At 38.2% G+C, this 20,247-nt stretch overlaps 1 protein-coding gene across 5 annotated transcripts in view; it reads left to right on the plus strand.

Annotated features, from left to right (window-relative positions):
• LOC123313892 (protein FAM107B) overlaps positions 1-20,247 on the plus strand; it is a 42,121-nt gene that overhangs the window by 2,725 nt on the left and 19,149 nt on the right. Inside the window, exon 1 of one of the 5 annotated variants that reach the window (XM_044898991.1) lies at positions 683-861. The exons of 1 other annotated variant lie outside the window; for it this stretch is intronic. In XM_044898991.1, coding sequence (XP_044754926.1) covers positions 781-861 — 81 coding nt within the window. In that variant the 5' untranslated portion in view covers positions 683-780. Of the gene's footprint in view, positions 1-682; positions 862-5,012; positions 5,038-10,784; positions 10,955-18,995; positions 19,322-20,247 lie in introns of those variants that run through there. 3 more of the 5 variants (XM_044898995.1, XM_044898993.1, XM_044898992.1) reach the window with 3 other exon arrangements.

The following is a 20,247-nucleotide window of genomic DNA, read 5'->3' on the forward strand; positions in this document are numbered from 1 at the left end:
GGAAGTCTGGTTTGCAGAGCAAGAAGATACTTTTTTTTTTAAGGTCTAGAGACGTTGCAGGTTCGCTGTAATAAATGTATCCAATAAAGAGGAGAATATGTTGAATAATAAAATATTTTGACCTAGAAATTTTGTTTGGTTCTATAGTAGGCTAAGAATTTCTCAATATATCCTCGTAATTTCATTTTTATTTATCTTCCACACAACATTTGACGTTTTTGATTGGGGCTCAACGTGTAGTTTTAAGAAATGATAAATATCGACGGTTTTGAACGCTTAATGCTTTGAATTTCCAACGGTTTTCTTCCGAGCGACCCTGGTAGAAAGTACAAGAACTACCTGTCGTGGTTCACCAAAACTCCTTCGACAACGGTCTTCGCCAACCACCAGCAGCAGTTCTCAGGTAACTTTCGCTGGGCGAACACAGCCTCGTGTCGCACCTGGTCGCGTCCGCCGGGATCCATTTACCGAGATTTTTTCCCGATCTCTGATCGATCCTTGAAGATCGCGAGTGTGTTTGTGTGTGCCTGCCTGTTCGAAAAGCGGAACCCGAACATCGTTCGGGAGGCTATTTCCAACCTTCACGGTCATCGAAAAGACGAATCGGTATGTGTGTTGTTGTTGATATTACGAGTTTTGCGATAATAATTGAAATAATAATGGCTCAGGCATCGGCTTCATTATCATTTCACCCAGTCGAAGATACCTCGTTATACGGTGCGCGCAGGTTTGCCGTCCACCGCACGGGCCGATACGTTTCGGGTTTTTCTGGTGGCCGAAATGAGTTGTTTTTTGTGTTGTTGCGGCAAACGCACCAAGGGCAAGGAGGAATCGACGCCGGTCAAGCGGAAGGACCAACAGGTGAATTTGGGTCGTCGTGTTCCCAATGACGTTCGAAATTCCACGTGATTTTCAATTCAGTCCTTCTCTGTGTTCACTTATCGCCAGTTTAAAGGGAGTGCAGTTAATTCAGGATGATAATTTCACAGCTACAACGTTCGATTTACATTTTTCAACGTTTGACATCCTTGGATGACATTATTTGTAGTGTTTTAGATTACTGAAAGCTTGTCCATGTCATTCTGATTGATCTATTATTCGTCAACATTTCCCGAGCAAGTAAAAACTAATGTTATGTTGCCTCCGATGATTCCAAACGTTCTTATTCCAATAAGATTGAAATTCTACAGGGTTTAGTGCTCATATTTCACGTAACAGTTTTTGAAAATGTTGAGCAACTTATATCATACTGATATTTCCCAATGAATCCTAAGAATAATTAGGATTATATACATTTTCATTCGACCAATGTTTTTATCGTGATTTTTTCTGTTCTGTATGGTACATTCAAATTCGAATATTTTGTGTATTCTTCATGTTGACCTCACGTGTTATGAATCGTTATAAACCGATAGGAATGAAAACATCAGTTTGCTTCATGAACCAACGTCTGATTAATTCTGAAATAATGGTTGATTATCCTCAAAAAACAATCGTGTTGTCGATTATTAATGTCACCTTGAAATTCACAGTCCGAAATACAGGATTTAATGTTGCGGACGGCGATTAGGATGTTTTCAATTTCTCAACGTTAGGCATCCGAAATTGTCAACTATTTTCCGCTATTTAAATGGAAAATAATGAACTACGTTTTACGACAGCGATTCATTCGGTTTTAACGATCTGTCCCCGAGGCTTTGTAGTCTAAAACCACATTTTCCTCCCAATACACCAGCAGTAAACGAAGGCATTATCTGCGAGAGCTACAACAGCAACCAGAAACGAGTTTGCCTTACCGGTCACTGGCCCATGTGATATCATCTCGAATTGTTGGCTATAATCTGACAGGTCTTAGGAAGCAGGAGAGAAGGGTTACTCCCATTATTTTTCGAAAATAAAAAAGCCAATGTACGACGTTTTTTAGTCTCTTGTGGCTTGAAAAAGGTTAAAACAATCTTAAATTATGTTTAGGTGAAGGATTTGTTAGGTTCACAATCATTTAGTCCTCTTATTTTTCCGAAACGAATAACATCATTGAAAATGGAATTATTACTTGAGTTCGTATCTCGCTGATTACAACATCATTTAACGCGATGCTATCTCAACCTTTCTGAAGAATTGCACAGATGTGTGATGATCTGTATATGTACAGTTTTCCTTTCTGATCGAAGAGAACAATTTCATCCGATAGTGTCACTGTCATGTAACATCTAATGGAATTTAGAAAAGGAATTCTACGTTTTTTATCGACAATGGGACTTTCACTCATGTCCAACGCAAAAATGAAGTTTCGATCGCATTCGTTTCAATACAAAATGACACATCACTTGCCTATGCCGGCGAAAACGGTAGTCGTAAAATGCAAATTTATGTTTCTGCCGACCGTATTTAAGTGATTGTTCTTTTTTGTTTGAAATCCATTTCGTATTATCTTTTCAAAATTACTATTCTTATGAACGGATAGAAGAAACTTGGGTAGTGTTGACTTTCATTCGAATTTTAACTTCGCTTCCTTGAAATTTCGTAGAAAGCTGCATAATTCTGTATTTTCAATGACACGAATGATTACGCAGAGTTTTATTGGCCATCACGAATTTTTTGCATGGCAACATGAGATTTGTGTGCAGGGGCGTTGTCCTGCAAAAACAAAACCCCTTTGGATAGTACGCGTCTTTTCTCTTCAATTTTTTCCTGTAGAGTGGTCAGTAATTTCGAATAGTAATTTCCGGTTATTGTTCTACCCTTATCCAAATAATCAATGATGATTACTCCATGGCAATCCTAAAAAACTGAGGCAAGAACTTCTCCAGCAGATTTTTGGACACGAAATTTCTTAGGTCTTGAAGAACCAGAGTGCCGCCATTCCATCGATTGTTGCTTTGTTTCTGGATCGAAGAAATGTATCCAAGTCTCATCCATAGTAACAATTCGGTTCAAGAAGTCTACATCGTTTTCAAATCGAGCACAGATCGAACGCGATGCTTCTAACCTTGCACGCTTTTGGTCAACATTCAAACATTTGGGGATCCATCTTGCAGAAATTTTTCTCATGTCCAAATTGACGTGAACTATATGATGAACGCGTTCGTATGAAATATTCAGTGATTCCAAATATCCGTTTTAGCCCAATTCGACGGTCTGATAAAATCATGTCATGAACTGCATCGATATTTTCGGGGACTGACACAGAAACTGGTCTTCCTGATCGGTCATCAACTTCAATGGAAAATTTACCTCTTTTGAAGCTTGCAGTTCAATTTTTCACGGTCGCATCCGAAGTACATTGATCACCAAGGGTAAATCTGCTTACCTCTTAACCCTTTTAAATACAGGTACTTGATGATGGCACGATTTATACTCCAATTTTTCGATTTTCTCAATTTCGGTGGACATCTTCTTTCTTTTAATTTATTGCGTAACTTTTTTGACCTCAAACTTCACACTGACATTGACTAATGAGTTATTGTTCGTTGCTATGGTAACGCAATATTTTTTTCATGCATAGAACTGGTCTATATCCACTTGAATGAAAGTTTATGGGGTGAAATAATTGAATGAACATAAAAATATTTTTTTCACCGGATAAAATCGGTTTAGCTGTGAGGTCCATCTTCAAATCGATCGTATAACCTTCTTTTTACTCAAGGCAGATACGAATGCGTACAAGAAGTGTAGTTGTAGTTCTATTTCAGAGGAATGAAACGGTAATGTCAACCTCTGTAACCGTATAACATTATTAGGATAATCGTATTCATTACCAGCTGCAGCCTAGCGCTATGACAAGGGCATCAGTGCGTAAAAGTGGTGAAAGTAAATTGGTAAATTGCCAGAGCTCTCTGGGAGAAATTCATCAAATCGTAACAGAGTGGAAATTGCAGTTTTGCCCGCCGAAAAGTAGCAGCAATTTCGAATGTTACCATAACTACCATTTCCGCATTATCTCTCACAATCAGTTTGATTAACCATTTCCGAATAGAAATCGAATTGAATGGTCTACAGGGCGATGCTTTTTCATATCACTCCTACAATTTTTCATTGCTCGAAAACGATCTAGACTTGGCCGATATCGTAATGGCGTTTCTTTTTCTCATTTCCAAGAAGGTAGTGCCACTTCAATTAACGATGTTTAGACGGTAAATATTGAATTTCATTCTGATAATGACGCCGGGTTTCAATGAAATCCATTGTTCAAAGCGGGCAAGTTGTTTGTTTTCGAGTGCGATAATTTCTGCAGTATGTAGAGATTGATGAATAATGGGATTATTTATAAATTGAAAATGATAGGTCATCCGCTATGGTCACTGATGTATTTATCTTCTTCGATAATATTCTATCTCCTTCTGATTCGGAAAGATTTCGTCAATGGGGTCAAATACTAATATTGTACAGGGTGAGTCACTACGAGGGCGTTATGGAAATCTAATCACAATTCTGTACTGAAACATTGCACTTTGGGCAGAACTCAACGGTTCGTGAGTTATTGGGATTCTTACGAAAAAAGTGGAGGTTTTTTTTCAAATTTCTGTTAACATTTTCAGCGTTGCAAATGTGTAGCATTTTCCAAATGGATCTGTCCGCAGATTTTAAATTTTTTTTAACGATTGTTGTCGACCAGAAAATGGAGATTCTTCTAATTACAATCGTACTGACATGTCAGTTATCGGTCAGCAATATTTCAGCACAAAATCTGAATTGATATGAATGGGTTCAAGGTAGAGGCGAATTCCAAGGCGTTGTGACAGTTTCTTTTGAATAATTTCTCGAGCGACTAAACCTTTTAAACAATCTGAACACGTACTATACCATAGGTGACAGACCCATTCGTTGTCGAAGCCGCATATATTTCCTATATAATTTTTTTATTCGATTTGCCCTGACAGTAATGAAGTAATGAATGGTGCGTGAGGTACTTTTTCTCTCTTGTGACTCGGTCGGATTTATTCTATTGCTACTATCCTCGAAAAGGGTTCATTTCTATGTTTATGGAAGTTTCTAAAGTGTCAATATATTCGTTTTCTTTGGTTGCAATTGGAACTGGTAAGTTTATTTTGGTGTTTTCGTTCGAAAAGCATTTTGCAGGCTTTTAAATACAATACGATTAATTTTGTGGATCATTTTTTCTGATCCTTCGATAATTTTTTGAGATATTCAAGATATGACATTAATGAACCAAAATTTCATGAAAAATAACAGAACAGGCCCTATGTTTTCACAACCGTTCACATGCCAAATCCGTAAATTAAATTTAGAAAAACTGAGGTACTATAAGCACGGTTCTTTTTTGAGGTCTGGAGGTTGTCGAGAACATTTTAAATTAAACGGATGCGTCCAGTAAGTGCCATATACATTACTGACCATAATGACATGATAATACTGAATCACATCGATAGTTGATCTGAATATCATTCGAGGAAAGTAGGCATTTAATGCTGAACGAGAAAAGATTCGATCATTATCGTTTTCTACCATAACGGATAGGCTCGTATTAATGATATACATTATCCACATCGCTAACCGTCACAAATGCTGTTAAATCACGCGTCTTGGATGAGCAGTCTACATTTTTCACTGGATTCTGCTCTTTTTTCTAGGAAATTACACACCTACATACCTTCGTCTAGGTGAGATTGGATATCGGATATCCTGAACCATTACGTAATGTTTTTCGCCATGGAAATATGCAATATGGAGATGGAGCTTAACCCTCAACAATTTTATGCCTAAATTCTTAACGGTTTTCACCGCTGTTTATATTAGTGAAATGTATAAGGGTTGATTTCGAATTCACGTCACTCTGAGGGGCACACAAACCATCTATGACATTTATGATCATAGAAAAATAAACTGTTCTATGAATATGGTCAAAAATATCATAACGCACTTTCATATCACCACAAAGGTATAAAATAATACCCACTGAAAGGCATTTTCTCAGAAAATGGATAAGAAACCACCAGTAATCGCAAAAAGGTGAGTTTCGAGTTTTACCGACACTTGTGTGCCCCTCAGCGGTACTGTCAAAGTCAGCTGATCCAAAATGCCCTAACGTCTATGACCCAGTGAATATTTTTGCGCTTTTTTACTGAAAAACTTGGTTTGTGACCTTGCACTCTCATTGAAGACCCTTTATAACATGCTAATAGGTTAAATTTATTCTGAATCCTCTCTTCGTTTACACTGTGGACATATGTTTTGAGTCCGCTGACCAGCGCATTCGCCACTTTGCAATTGTAGGACGCGTCAATGACAGATTGTTGTTATAACAGATTGTCTGGGTTCTATCCGCTCTTACAGGAATATCCATTTCGTTTTCCATGGATTGTGGATCATCCCGGATCCATATTTCCGGTCAATTAAAAATCATTGAATGTCATAACGAGTTGAGTGATTATCGTTTCAAGTTTCGCGCGTTCAGCTTATTCATGTTCATGAACACGATGAAATTTTGTTCGATCAAGGCTGCCAGCCACAGTGAGCATATTTATACTGGCAATATGGACAGGGATAGAGAAAAAAACAAGAAATACTTTGCTGTTTCAAGGGGAATCTCAAGGTGATCTGGACCGATGAGCTTAAAACTAAGCAATTGGTATTATTCAACTGGGATGAATAAGATGAATAATTCTAAAAGTGAGTGCCGCACACTTTCACTCTCAACGTTTTTCTCGGTTGCGTAAAATTTTTAAATACCTTCATCATTTACAGAGAAATATTCCAAGAAGCACTCAATGATTCAAATCGAACAATCGCCCCAGTTATATTCAATTTCAGCATCACCGTAAGACCATTTAATTCGATTATAATTATGCCGTAATCTGTTTAATTGAGTGAATGATGGACCCGACCGCCTCAAATTCCGAACGTCCGTTAAAAATTCCGTTTTCTACTCAATGAATGATTGTTGGGTTGATGTGCCTCCACGATTTATTTTTAGATCGACGTAAGTTTTCTTTTAATCGAATGTTGATCATTCGAATTGTTGCAGTGAACTGTTGAACTTTATTCAATCTATTCGTGTATTTATAAAATGGGAGATGGGCTACTTTCTACATCAGTACACATAAATCTATTTAAAAAGTCCGTTTTTTGGTCCAAATTCAAAGTGGGATAACGTCAGGTTTGACGCGTTTCAACAAAAAGGAACCATATCGAAAAAAGTATGTACTCTAACCGTATGACTAAGCATTGAGTAAAAAATGAAAGGGCTAAATGATAAAGACTGAAATATTTATAACGAAACAGTTCTGAAGCTTCTCTATTTTCGACACAAGTGTTATAAACAATGAGTGAATCATCGATTCATTAATTTAACCGAATCCCCCTGTATCATATGAAACGCCGACTGGAATTTGCTTCCCCCACATGTGCATATTTCAGGAAATGAACTCTTCGTCATGCAGTTCAAAAAACACTGACCCGTTAGGCTTAATTAATAGTTTATTTACTTATTTAGATACTCTTGGTGTGCGCGGTGTAATACATCATGTTTTTTTTGTTTGAGACACGCCGCTCAAGTACTATGAAATTCCATTCGCACGCCCAAAGAACGTCTCTCGATTCATTCATTCATTATGTCATATATGCCATATAGAGTGGATTGGTATGAATGAATTCATCACTGATGCTGGACTTAAACCTCGTACAAGTCGGTATATTCAATATGTGAAATCACAAAATATTTTTGGAGGAGTGTTCCTTCAGAGGGCATTTACGAGGATGTATTGATATCTAGTTAGCCTAGACCAGTTCCATGCATAAAAAAGATATTGCGTTAACATAGCATCGGACAATAACTCATTAGAAGTGTCAGTGTGAAGTTTGAGGTCAAAAAAGTAATCCAGAGTTACGCAATAAATTAAAAGAAAGAAGATGTCTACCGAAATTGTGAAAATCGAAAAATTGGAGTATCGAGCCATCATCAAGTACCTGTATTTAAAAGGGTTAAGAGGTAAAAAGATTTACGAAGATATGCTCAATACCCTTGGTGATCGATATCCTTCGTAGGCGACCGTGAAAAATTGGACTGCAAGCTTCAAAAGAGGTAAATTTTCCAATAAAGATGATAACCGATCGGAAAGGCCAGTTTCTGTGTCAGTCCCCGAAAATATCGATGCAGTTCATGACATGATTTTATCAGATCGTCGAATTGGGCTAAAACGGATATCTGAAGCACTGAATATTTCATACGAACGCGTTCATCATATAGTTCACGTCAATTTGGACATGAGAAAAATTGCTGCAAAATGGATCCCCAAATTTTTGAATGTTGACCAAAAGCGTGCAAGGGTAGAAGCATCGAGTTCGATCTGTGCTCGATTTGAAAACGATGTAGACTTCTTGAACCGAATGATTACTATGGATGAGACCTGGGTACATTTCTACGATCCAGAAACAAAGCAACAATCGATGGAATGGCGACACTCTGGTTCTCCAAGACCTAAGAAGTTTCGTGTCCAAAAATCTGTTGGAAAAGTTCTTACTTCAGTTTTTTGAGATTGCCATGGAGTAATCATGATTGATTTTTTGGATAAGGGTAGAACAATAACCGGAGATTACTATTCGACATCACTAACCACTCTACGGGAAAAATTAAAGAGGAAAAACGCAGAAAGCTATCTAAAGGTGTTTTGTTTTTGCAGAACAACGCCAATGAACACAAATCTCATGTTGCCATGCAAAAAATTCGTAATTTAGGGTTTGAATTACTAGAACACCCCCCTTATTCACCAGATTTGGCTCCATCCGGACTATCATCTCTTTCCTGAACTGAAAAAAGTTTAAAAGCTCGTAAATTTTCTTCCAACGAGGAGGTAATGAAAGCTGTGGAGGTCTGGTTTGCAGAGCAAGAAGAAATATTTTTTTTGAAAGGTCTAGAGACGTTACAGGTTCGCTGAAATGAAATTTTTGACATTGGAATTTTGTTTGGTTCTAAAGTAGGCTAAGAATTTTTCAATATATCCTGGTAATGTTATTATAGAATATTGGATGAAGAGGTCAAGAAGTGATCATTCAGGATAAAATGACAAAAACTGGCTTGTTCTGCTGAAACTTTTCGGAAAAAGTGAAAAATTACTTGGGAATGATGAAATACACGTGGAATTTGCGTCGTTTCTTGGCACCAAAGTACCTAACAGTTATCAATTCCGCGATACATCAACAGTTCCATTCCGGAACAGAGCTCCGTTTCCTGATCACGTCGTAGCTGAAATGCATATTTTATTCACGGTCTGACAACGGCAGATTACGTCTTTCCGGCGCCTTCTAGATCGACATCCATTCCTCGCTTCCAATATTATACACCTGTTTCTAAGATGGCAAAATCGTGTACGTTCTTCCGATTTTTTTTCGCGCCAATTAAGAACTTTGATCCACACTCGATCTTGACCCTAAATTATTCTATTTACGTTGTTTTTCAGCTGAGTAGCTACGTGTGGTTTGAGCTACGAGGAGTAATGTGGACATGGTGATCACCAATGGTAGCCTTCGAGTGTGCATTTAATAGAAGTGTACTCTGTACACGATTACACGAGCAGCTCGTACAAAAAATAAAACCTTATCAACAAAATGAGTGTTAGAAAGATGAGGAGAAAGTGGCCAGCTATAGACAACACTTCGAATTACCTTGTTCACCCTTGTTCAACTGAATCGATAACAAATTATCTCCTACAAAAACTCTACAAGTCAACTTCAACTCTTAATACAGGGTGACAATTTGAAAATTTGCCAGTCACGACAAGGATGATTTCAGAGAAAATGCCGGAACAGGTCAATTTCTTATTACTTATTTTGAGCAGAATTGTAAGACGTAACCTCCTCTACCCTAGGTGTAGGGGCTATCACCCCTAAATTCTCTATAGGGAATAGGGGGTGAGTTATACCTCAATTGAAAGATCTCTTGACCCTCTACATGAATACTTCGGTTTGAAAATTTTTATTGAGTGCTTACAATTTGAAAACATGCCAGGCCAATTATGTCTCGACCAGATGTTTTCAGAGAAAATGCTGGAACTGGTCAATTTTTATTCGGAGGGGGACATGTTTCTAGCAGAATTGTAAGCCAAAATGTCCTAAATCTTAGGTGTAGGGTTTGTCACTCCTAAATTCTTAATAGGGAATAGAGGATGAGCTATACCTCCATTGGAAGACAAAAGTATTATGTAGAAGGACATATTCTCTTCCTATCGAGGTTTAGCTCACCCTCTATTCCCTTTGAAGAATTTAGGGGTGATAGCCCCCATATCTAGGTATGAGGATATTTCGGCTTATAGTTTTGATCAAAATATGTCCCCCTCCCTTTGAAAATTGGACCTGTTCTGGCTTTTTATTCGAAAACATCCTTGTCGAGACATAATTGGCCTGTCAAGTTTTCAATTTGTTACCTCCTGTAACTACTTCAAGGACTCAATAAAAATTTGCAAACCATAGTATACATGTAGAGGGGCAAATGATCTTTCAATTGAGATAAATCTCACCCCCTATTCCCTATTGAGAATTTAGGGGTGATAGCTCCTACACCTACACCAAATTGACCGGTTCCGGCATTTTCTCTGAAAACATCTCTGTATAATTCCGTCGACTCGTTCAATAACGGAGATTGGACCAGAGGTCCGAGGTTCAAGTCTAAAATAGCCGATTTACGATCTTCGACTGGCCATTTATACTCTGCCGAGGCCACCACGTAGTTCTCAATAAAAATCTGCCCGGCAAACATCTGGAAATAGTACCATTTCGCCACATCGTTCGCGGGCAAATATTTCCCGAACAAACAGACTCCGTGTGTACGTTCTCCCGATGTGTTTTTCAATTAGTTTTGCGAGGTCGCGGAAACTGATAGTAGCGCGCACGCCGTCTTATAATAGAAAGACAAATTTGCGTAAGTAAACGCGCGGTAGGTCTGTCCTGCTGATGTCGATTAATATGTGAGAAATTTCTTGTCTGGCAAGGAGATATCATGGTATGTTGACTGAATTGATTCTTTTTATAGCGAGATTTCCCATGGTATAGTGATAATGGCTGTAATTTCGTCATGGCCATTCTCACACAAAAGATGTGCTTGATGTGGAACCGAGCACGCAGATTTTCCAAGACAAATTCCTTCAGGAACGGTTCGAGTATCCCTAGATGACATGACACTCGCTCGGTTTTCCCTAGAAACGGTTTGAATGAAGAAAATAGCGTCAGTCTTTGACAAATATTCTTGAGGTCAAAAGAAACACTTTTTTCTCATACCATTTTTTCCGATTCGGCCCTGATAAGAATATATGGCCATTTTAAGTTTTCATAATGATCTGTGCCACCCCTGAAAAAACAAAATTACGTTCAGAATAACTAGTTGATCTTTGACACTGCACAACTTTCAAACAGAGTTGTATTCAGCCGAAGTACCTAACCAATTTTTCAAATTTCACAGATACTTCTTAATTTTGAACATCAAATTACTCGAAAACGACGCATTATACGAGAAAATATGAGGAATACTGTTATTTTACAAAACGTTCAAATATTCATTAGATAGCGTCCAACTTTGTTTCAAGAGTTGGGTTCTTTTCTTTTTGGTATTTTTATGGTACGTAATGGTCATTATGAGAAAACTGGAAGACGTGGGTGATATTTTGTGTTCGAAAAAGGTTCATCAAATACCGTTTCAGAGATAGAACTAAAAATAGCATTTTCCTATGGTTTTTCAATAGCCTGTATCTTTTGAACCGAGTCGATTAAGAAAAAATGGTAGGGAAAAAAGTGTTCCTTTTCACCTAAAGAATCTACTGTTAAGTCGAAGTCAAAGACTCGGCCTGTATATCACTAGTTACCGAGTAGATCTACACTATTTCTGCAAATGCATGAACTCATCGAATTGGAATGAAACATAAATCAAGTAAAGCCGATAAACAAACGAAAATATGTACGAAAAACGTCAATAAATCACCTCCAAAATGTACCCCTAGAACTCTCCATGACTGTAATGAAATCTTAATGTGTCGTTCGCTAAAAAAAATGCTAGAAAATCAGTCAGGTTCGACAAAAACCTCGAAAGAAGCGAAAACGATATGAAATTGGTATTTTCAATCGTGAACGCCCGGTCTGATGTTACGCCCATGTCTGTGCCGTTCCCCAACTATCTTCACGTCCTTTCGAAAGCAAAATCTGTTGTTGGTTGACGTGAACTTAGCTGAAATCCGAAAATTCTATGGCTTCTCCTGATGACTTTTGGAATTTTCGGGATTCTTAGCATTTCCAAAACGAATATTTTGAAAGCCGCCGATATTTTCGTCACATGACCCGTTTTGTAGATTAGGTGTAGTAAATTAGTGAAGTCGTAGTACTCGTAGTGATACTACGATGTTAGGAAATACCTCTGACACCTGTAATTACAGCTGATAAGGTGATGGACATCGGACGTCACGTCATGTTGACATAGATATCTCACTTGTCATTTACAAGCTTATACGACAGTTCATATGATAGCTTCAAAATAGTTTCGTATCAAGACGAACCCTTCATCCAAAAGATACCACAGGACAAACAATGAAAAACGAATACTTCTTGACATTCCATTTTTGAAACTGCCTAAATTGGGTATAATCAGATTCTGTATATGTTGATCTGAGCAGAGACAATGCAGATGTCACTACCATACCACACCATTTACTTCAAATACCTACAGTGACTCTATCAAACACAGTGGCAACAATTGGAAATTTAGCAAGAATATGGCGGCTTAGATGCACAGATTTCAATGCTATGATCTCTAATTCGGAATGCGGATTGGCTCACGTCACGTCACGTGACCAAATCCGCCATATTCTTGCTAAAACGATGAAAAACGAGACCACTATTGTCGCCACTGTCTCGTTAGAGTCACTGTACAAATACCTAAGTGTTTTTTTATATTTTTAAGTTCATAGAAGAACAGAATATTTTCGTTGATCGCTATTTCCAGTTGAGAAAGATTGTAGCAGTGATTTTACCTGCACAAAATCAACACGAGTGATCTGACTGATCGATGTCAGTTCTCACGCATAAAAAGGAGCAATTCAATTTTAACGTACCCGGATTTAATTAACCTTTGTCCTGTTGCAGCGTACCTTGAGTAATTGTCCATTGTAAAATATGGTTATAAAGTGTACATGGCAGGGAGTAGTTTCAAACGAGTTGCTTAATTAAATTTCTCCGCCCATTTCTACTACACATATTTCGAGGATGATTTCGTATCTACTTATTATCACAGATGACAAGACGCTTTTTATGCATTCGACTTATGACATAAACTTATGGATGTTTGGCGTTCTCACGTTTCCAAGAAACCTTCTGGTTCTTGTTTTGGTGCTGTTCGATTGTGTAGAAAGACCATTAAACGTTTACTGTCGGTGTATATATTCAGAAAGTGAAAGTTACCACTATCACTAAAGTGGCGTACTGAAAAAAATATTTGACTACGCCACTGCATTCCTCATGAAAAAGTGCCTGTAGAATGTGACATTTGTTTTTCGATATCACTCAAACTTTAGGAAATAGAGTAACCAATTATTTTTTCCTAGCTCTCACAGTTACAGAGCTGTCATTCTATCCCATGGTATTTTGCCCACCATGTATTAGGGCACCCTGTATATTAGTATGATATGAATTTTATGGAAATGTAACAAAGCCAAAAATAATTCATATCTCATACGAGCATCGCCCAGATTTTCATTATATTTACACATGTATAATAGGCTTCGTATAAAACGCTCAATTTCCTGTGTTTTTCCTCAGAATGAAATAGGTTAACAGTTATGTTTATTGCGTCGAGCCTTGAAAGCTTGATAATTCAACCATTTAATTACCTCTAGACAGAACGTTATCTTGTTCCGAACACTAAAACTGCCAACGCTGTAAGCCTTCCATTATCCCATGATGTATAAATTATTTTCAGGTTTCATAAAAACGACTCGGTCAGAAAATTTCCATCGCACACTGCTTTATACCCCGATTTATTCATTTACACCGATTCGTCTCAAGTTTTCAACCGTTAATTGACACATCCAAGCAGCGAAAAGAAAGTGAACTGACAATTTCGATAGTCGTCCACTTTCTCACCTTCGGATTATACAAGGTGATGCTAATCAACAGCCACGCTCATCTACACCGGTACAGAATTGTCAAAGACTGCATTGATTGGCCCTCTACCTCTCCAGAACAAAATTATATGGTCTGAAATGTTACAGGAATCACACCGTTTACCTGACCCACCGCAGACACTACAACAGAATGTTTCGCCAAATGTCCATCAAAACATTGGCAAAACATTCTTCAAACAGTCATTGATAACCTCGTTGACATAATGACGAATAGAGTGAGAGCACTACTAAGAGCTAGAAGAAGCCCCACCCTTGATTTCAAGGTGTTTGTAATTGAAGATACTTTTTTGAACGGGCAGACTTGACCAGGTAGAATCTTTATTTTGTTGATTTCTCCACTTGTTGTCGTTCTGAATCAGTATTGCTCACTGCTGCCAGCAAAGGAAGTTTAATCGTATGTACACAGTAGTATACAGGGTGAGTCTTCAACTCGTACAAATATTTTAACAGTATATTCAGTTTTGCTATTCCTTCCATGATTTCAATTGGAGACTTTCTAATTATTTTTCTTGACAGTCTGAATCTTAATTGTTATTCAATAATTTTCCTTTCATTTGGACATATTTTCGAATTTTAATTAAGAGAAAACTGTTCAATTCATTATCATAGAGTGCTGGTGTTGTCGAAGGATTCTACCTATATCCCCTCCTGTCGTAATTATCAAGGCATCATCCTCTCATCTCCAACAACTTACTCATCCTTAACGATCAACATAATATAGCCCCCAGGAGATATGTCCCGATAAAATAATAAGGATATTTGCGCCTTCGTTAAACCACCGCTAGGGGGCTACGCGACAAATGGTAATCAAAGCGCGAAATATGCAAATTTCCCAGCCACCTAAGGTTTTCTTTCCTCCACTTGTCGAGATGAGTTTTTCCGTTGGAAATCCATCATTATTATCTTGCAGCGTCAACATACCGAATGTTCAGTGAATAATGAACATAATAGGTGCCGTTTCCCATTATGAAAACAGCGATTGTTTGTTTCTCGTCGAAAAACGCGTTTCCTATCTCGCGGAATGGTCCGGTGGTACCCTAGTTGCCCAAGCACAATTCCTCATCGTAACTTTTTCCTGCTCCTAGAGTGAAAAGTTCGTGTCATTGTGTTGAGATGTGCGCGTAATGAGTGATTAATGTTGGAAATGCTCGTTTAGCCGTGTTGCCAAGTCGACAATTGGTTTTTCTCAGGGGGAATCAGATAAAAAAATGTTGGGCGTTTTTTCGTTACGCAGGATGATGCTGAATATTCTCATTCTCATATGGGGGTAAAGTTAAAGAGATTCAGATCAGAATGTCCCTCAGTTGAACTGCTCCACATGAGTGAGGGATATTGACTTAAATTGCAAAAAAATCTAGTTAAAATAAGATTTTTGTGATGAAAATTCATATAGATATGATTTCAAGCTGTGAATTAATTTTAGCCTGTAGGTCTGCAGCGTATACAGGGTGGTTAAGAAAAATCGTGTAAAATAATCCCAAAGAATTCAAGCATTTTAAGGCTATCAATACAATGTACGGCCTCCACGGGCATCGATAACAGCTTGACATCTTCTTTCCATACTACACACGAGGTTGTTGAACATTTCTTGAGGAATTTGGTTCCATAAACGGGGCAGAAGCTCTCTCAGATCATTTAAGGATTCTGGGGTAGGTTGATGATTATTTAATCTTCATTGGAGCATATCCTATGCATGTTCTATGCAATTCAAATCTGGTGAGAGCAGAGGTATTGGTAAATGTGGAATACCAAGCTCCTCGCGCTCATTCTCAACTATGGCTGCGAGGTGCGGTCTAGCGTTATCGTTTAGAAATTGAAAAGTTTAACCAATAGCAGAGTGAAAATTTGGCACAACATTGTCAATGACTTGCTCCCTATAGTGTAAGGCGGTCATATTCCCAGGACAAATGTGTAGATCTGTGCGCCCGTTGAAACATATCCCGGCCTATACCATAAAGGCAAGCGCACATATAACGGCATCGGACGGACGGCATGGATCGGAATAAATTACTTTCAATGGAACTGAATGGAGCAACGCACATATGTGCGGACGGCAGGCATCGCATCGCGTCGCATCCGACGGAATTGAGGAACGAGAATTAAATTCCGACCGATGCGTGCTGTGGCGGCCGATCCCGACATATGTGCGATACCAATCGGAGATTGCCGCGGCATCTGCGTCATTTTACAAGTCTCTACATGCAGCGGCTTGTACGGGTAGTCATACGAAATACGAATTCACGGCAAAAGCATGAGTTTTCAGGAGAACTTAATACTGCGCGTACAAAATTATAATGAATTGTACAGGGTGGGCAAATTTCGATGTTTTAGCACTACAGAAAGCTGCTAAAACATCGAAATTACCCGTTTAAAAGTAAACCAGAGGAAATAGACAAAATCTGATACCCCATTTTCGTTCTCTTTTTCCGAGAAACTTACAATAGTAGTAGTGATTTTTGGCCACTTTCTTTTGTTTTCGAGTTATAAGCAAAAATTGGAAAAATGGCGATATCGAAATAAATTTATATCTCCGCTTATACTGATGATAGAGCTCTGAAATCGAAACATTATACAGGCACTTTTTTACGTAGAATCCAGTGGCGTGCTCGCCTTTTTAGCAGGAATTTTAATTACGAAGCTATGATCCAAAGTATGGTTTTTTAAATGGGAACCCTAGTTTTCTGTGCAATTTTTGGAAAGCTTAATTTTTACTGATTTCAAAAATATATAACATCATATGGTTTGTATCAATATAAATGATAAAAAATGGTCAAAAACCTTTTTTCTCAATATTTCTATGGTTTCAACTTTTGATGAGCACAGAAACATATAGCATCGTATGATTACCACTGTCTCCTTCTTTAAGTCTTTTCATTATTATGAAAATTTATTAAATATATCTGATTCAAATTTTGTGAAAATTGGTAAACTGCATAGAAAGAATGACATTGCTGGAAGGAGACGGCTTTTGTTATAGGAAACTCTATTTTTCTGTGCTCGTCTAAATTTAAAACCATAGAAATATTGAGAAAAAAGGTTTTTGACCATTTTCTATTATTTATATTGATACAAACCATAAGATGTTATATATTTTTGAAATCAGTAAAAATTAAGCTTTCAAAAAATTGCACAGAAAACTAGTGTTCCCATTTAAAAAAACGAAACTTTGGATCATAGCTTCGTAATTAAAAATCCTGCTAAAAAGGCGAGCACGCCAATGGATTCTACGTAAAAAAGTGCCTGTATAATGTTTTAATTTCAGAGCTCTATCATCAGTATTAGCGGAGATATAAATTTATTTCGATATCGCCATTTTTCCAATTTTTGCTTATAACTCAAAAACAAAAGAAAGTGGCTAAAAATCACTAGTAACTATTGTAAGTTTCTCAGAAAAAGAGAACGAGAATGGGGTATCAGATTTTGTCTATCTCCTCTGGTTTAAAAGCTGTAGTGCAAAAACATCGAAATTTGCCCACCCTGTACAATTTAAGTGACAGAAATTATAGCAACCATTTTTTTTTCGTCCTTCATCAAGTCCGGAAATAAATGAACATATTCTCCAAAATCCTTCCTTTTTTACATATGTCATGTATCCACATTCGTCTACGATTCCTTCGCTTTTGAAACTCTTCTTCCTCCAGAACGAACGCTGGTTCCTCACCGCAACTAATCTATTCCTCCGGAGTCCGGCGATTCCGATGTTATATGTGCGATACCTTCATAAAAATTCCGCCGCTGCCGTGCCGTTCCTTCCATGCCGTCCGTCCGATGCCGTTGTATGTGCGCTTACCTTAACACTACCCCCTCGGAATGGATGGACTTCTTGGACATAGCGACGATTACGGGGTATGCGTGGGATTGTCCATACCCTTATTCTTCGAGAATCTGAAAATCGTCCATATCTGGATTCATCAGTGAAAAGGACACTACGCCATTGATCGTTCCAATTGATATGTTGCCTTGTCCATTCCAGTCTTTGACGCTTATGGTCACGTGTTAATGGAACTCCTCTTAATGGACGTCTAGAACCTAGATTCACCTCTCTCAAACGTCGTCTGCTGGTTTCGATGGAAACTTGGAGCCCATCTACATTTTGAAGAGTATTCCGTAGCATTCTACACGTAGATGTAGGGTTTCTTCTCGCCGAAACGGTGATGAAACGATCCTAAGCAGGTGTTGTTTTTCGTCGCCCACCAAGCCTTGGTCTTTCCAACACGGAACCTGTCTCCCTGAACCTATTCCAAAGTCGAGATATCACACTTTGGCTGACTTGGAGCCTTTCCGCTCCAACCTGAGTTAGGCCATCCTGTAGCATTCCGATAGCCCTATTAGCCTCAGCGTTTGTTAATTTACGTCTTGGCATTTTGAGAAAACTCGTTTCAAATCGAAGCCGTTGATAAACTGACTTCATTTTAAAATAAGAACTTTCATGAAGCATATGCAAAGAACCAAACTTCAGAAAAAGACGACCAGATTGACGAAATGTCTCATACTGATTTTTATTGGATCGATACAAGTTGTTATTGGGTTTTAAATGATTTTACAGCGATTTTCTCGAAGATTACATACTTTTAAAAACGATTGAATACGATATCCCTAACTTTTGTGGAGCAGTTTATGTCCAGATGACTTCAACAAAAACTGGGAAAAATTCTTCGTATTCACAGAGCGAAACCAAAATTTTTTCTCCGTCAGAAACCGTCGATTATTATATCCGCTAGCCAGAGAAAATTTCCCATTTCTCTCATCTCGGCCGATCATCCGCAATTCCTGGATTTTTTGTCGCGTACGGCAACCTCCTCCGTTGCTCCTTTCATTCATGACGAAATTATTTTGATATCGCACGTTGCTACAGAATTACAGATCCACATTACCGTTCGCTGACGTCGCTTGTCCATAGCGCTCTCTCGGATCTTTTGTCAATCCCGAAAAAAGGCGTTTTTGAATCGAGCTCGCATCCATTGTCTCCTGTTGCGTTTGATGATAAACGTTCAGGATTCGTAGTTGACTGTTTGGTTCCCGACGATTTCTCGTCTCCAGTTATTCCGTCCGGTTTGGTGTTCGGGAAGTACAAGGTAGTTTTTAGTTTTCCGTAAGCGGCACGTGTTGTTCGACAGCGGACGCCTTTGAAGTTGCCGCCGAGGATTTCGCGCGATTTTTCCTTCATGGACGGTTTGTTTGATGTCGGAGAACACGACGAAAAAGTAAGTGTTTTCTTCGATAATATGCTAGAGCTAGCCTCAGGGTTTCGAAATTTTCATTTGGCTGTTGGGTTTTGGACATTTCTTAGCATCTTCTTCGGTGAATCATCCACAAGCTAGAAGGGTTGTCAAAATTATCTCAGGGAGAAACACAAAGTTACAAATGGTACGACCAAAGATTATAGAGTACTCTTCTCTATAATCTTTGGGTACGACATTTGGAGTTTCTTGAGTAGGTCAATTTATTACCTCTCAAATTGCAGTTTTTGCCTGTTAACTTTGGGTTTATCTTACTGAAGTTGTGTTTACATTTACAAAGTGTGGATGAATATTTGCGGAAACATTTATGGGGTTATCCCTTGTTGAAAAAAAGTGGGTCTTTCATGTTACTTTTTTGGCAGCACCTGCTGAGATAAAGACCCCTAAAGATGGTATCTGAGAGGCAATATTTATTTGTTTGTCGGAAACTAGAAATCTAGTTGTTTTTGTTTTGATAATTCTGTTGGTGAAACAGGTGGATTGTAATGTAAATCTCGTAAACGATTCAGAATACTCTTTGATGTCGTTTAAGCTCAGTGAAACGATGATTTTTAATGGTTGATGAACCCAGAAAACCCATTACGAAACCCTTTTATGCATTGAATGAGTTTTAAATGTTTATCGCTACCTGCTAACTGTCAGGACCTTCTAAAAATTTGATTTTCTGGTAAACAGTGTTAGATGTCCGAAAGTTTGGTAAGCAAATATAGGTATTCGAACACGCTTAATCTATTGCGAGCAATTTCGAAAGCCTATCTGCCTTCGTTTAGATTTTCATCTTGGAAATGGCATTTTTCAAAAATTGCAAATTTCAATCTGCGATATCTCCTGTGATATTCGTCTGATCCAATTGGGATTTCCGGTTTCGTAATCAGCGTTGATGAGGCTTT

Source organism: Coccinella septempunctata, chromosome 5, assembly GCF_907165205.1.
Source record: "Coccinella septempunctata chromosome 5, icCocSept1.1, whole genome shotgun sequence".
NCBI classification, from domain to species: domain Eukaryota; kingdom Metazoa; phylum Arthropoda; class Insecta; order Coleoptera; family Coccinellidae; genus Coccinella; species Coccinella septempunctata.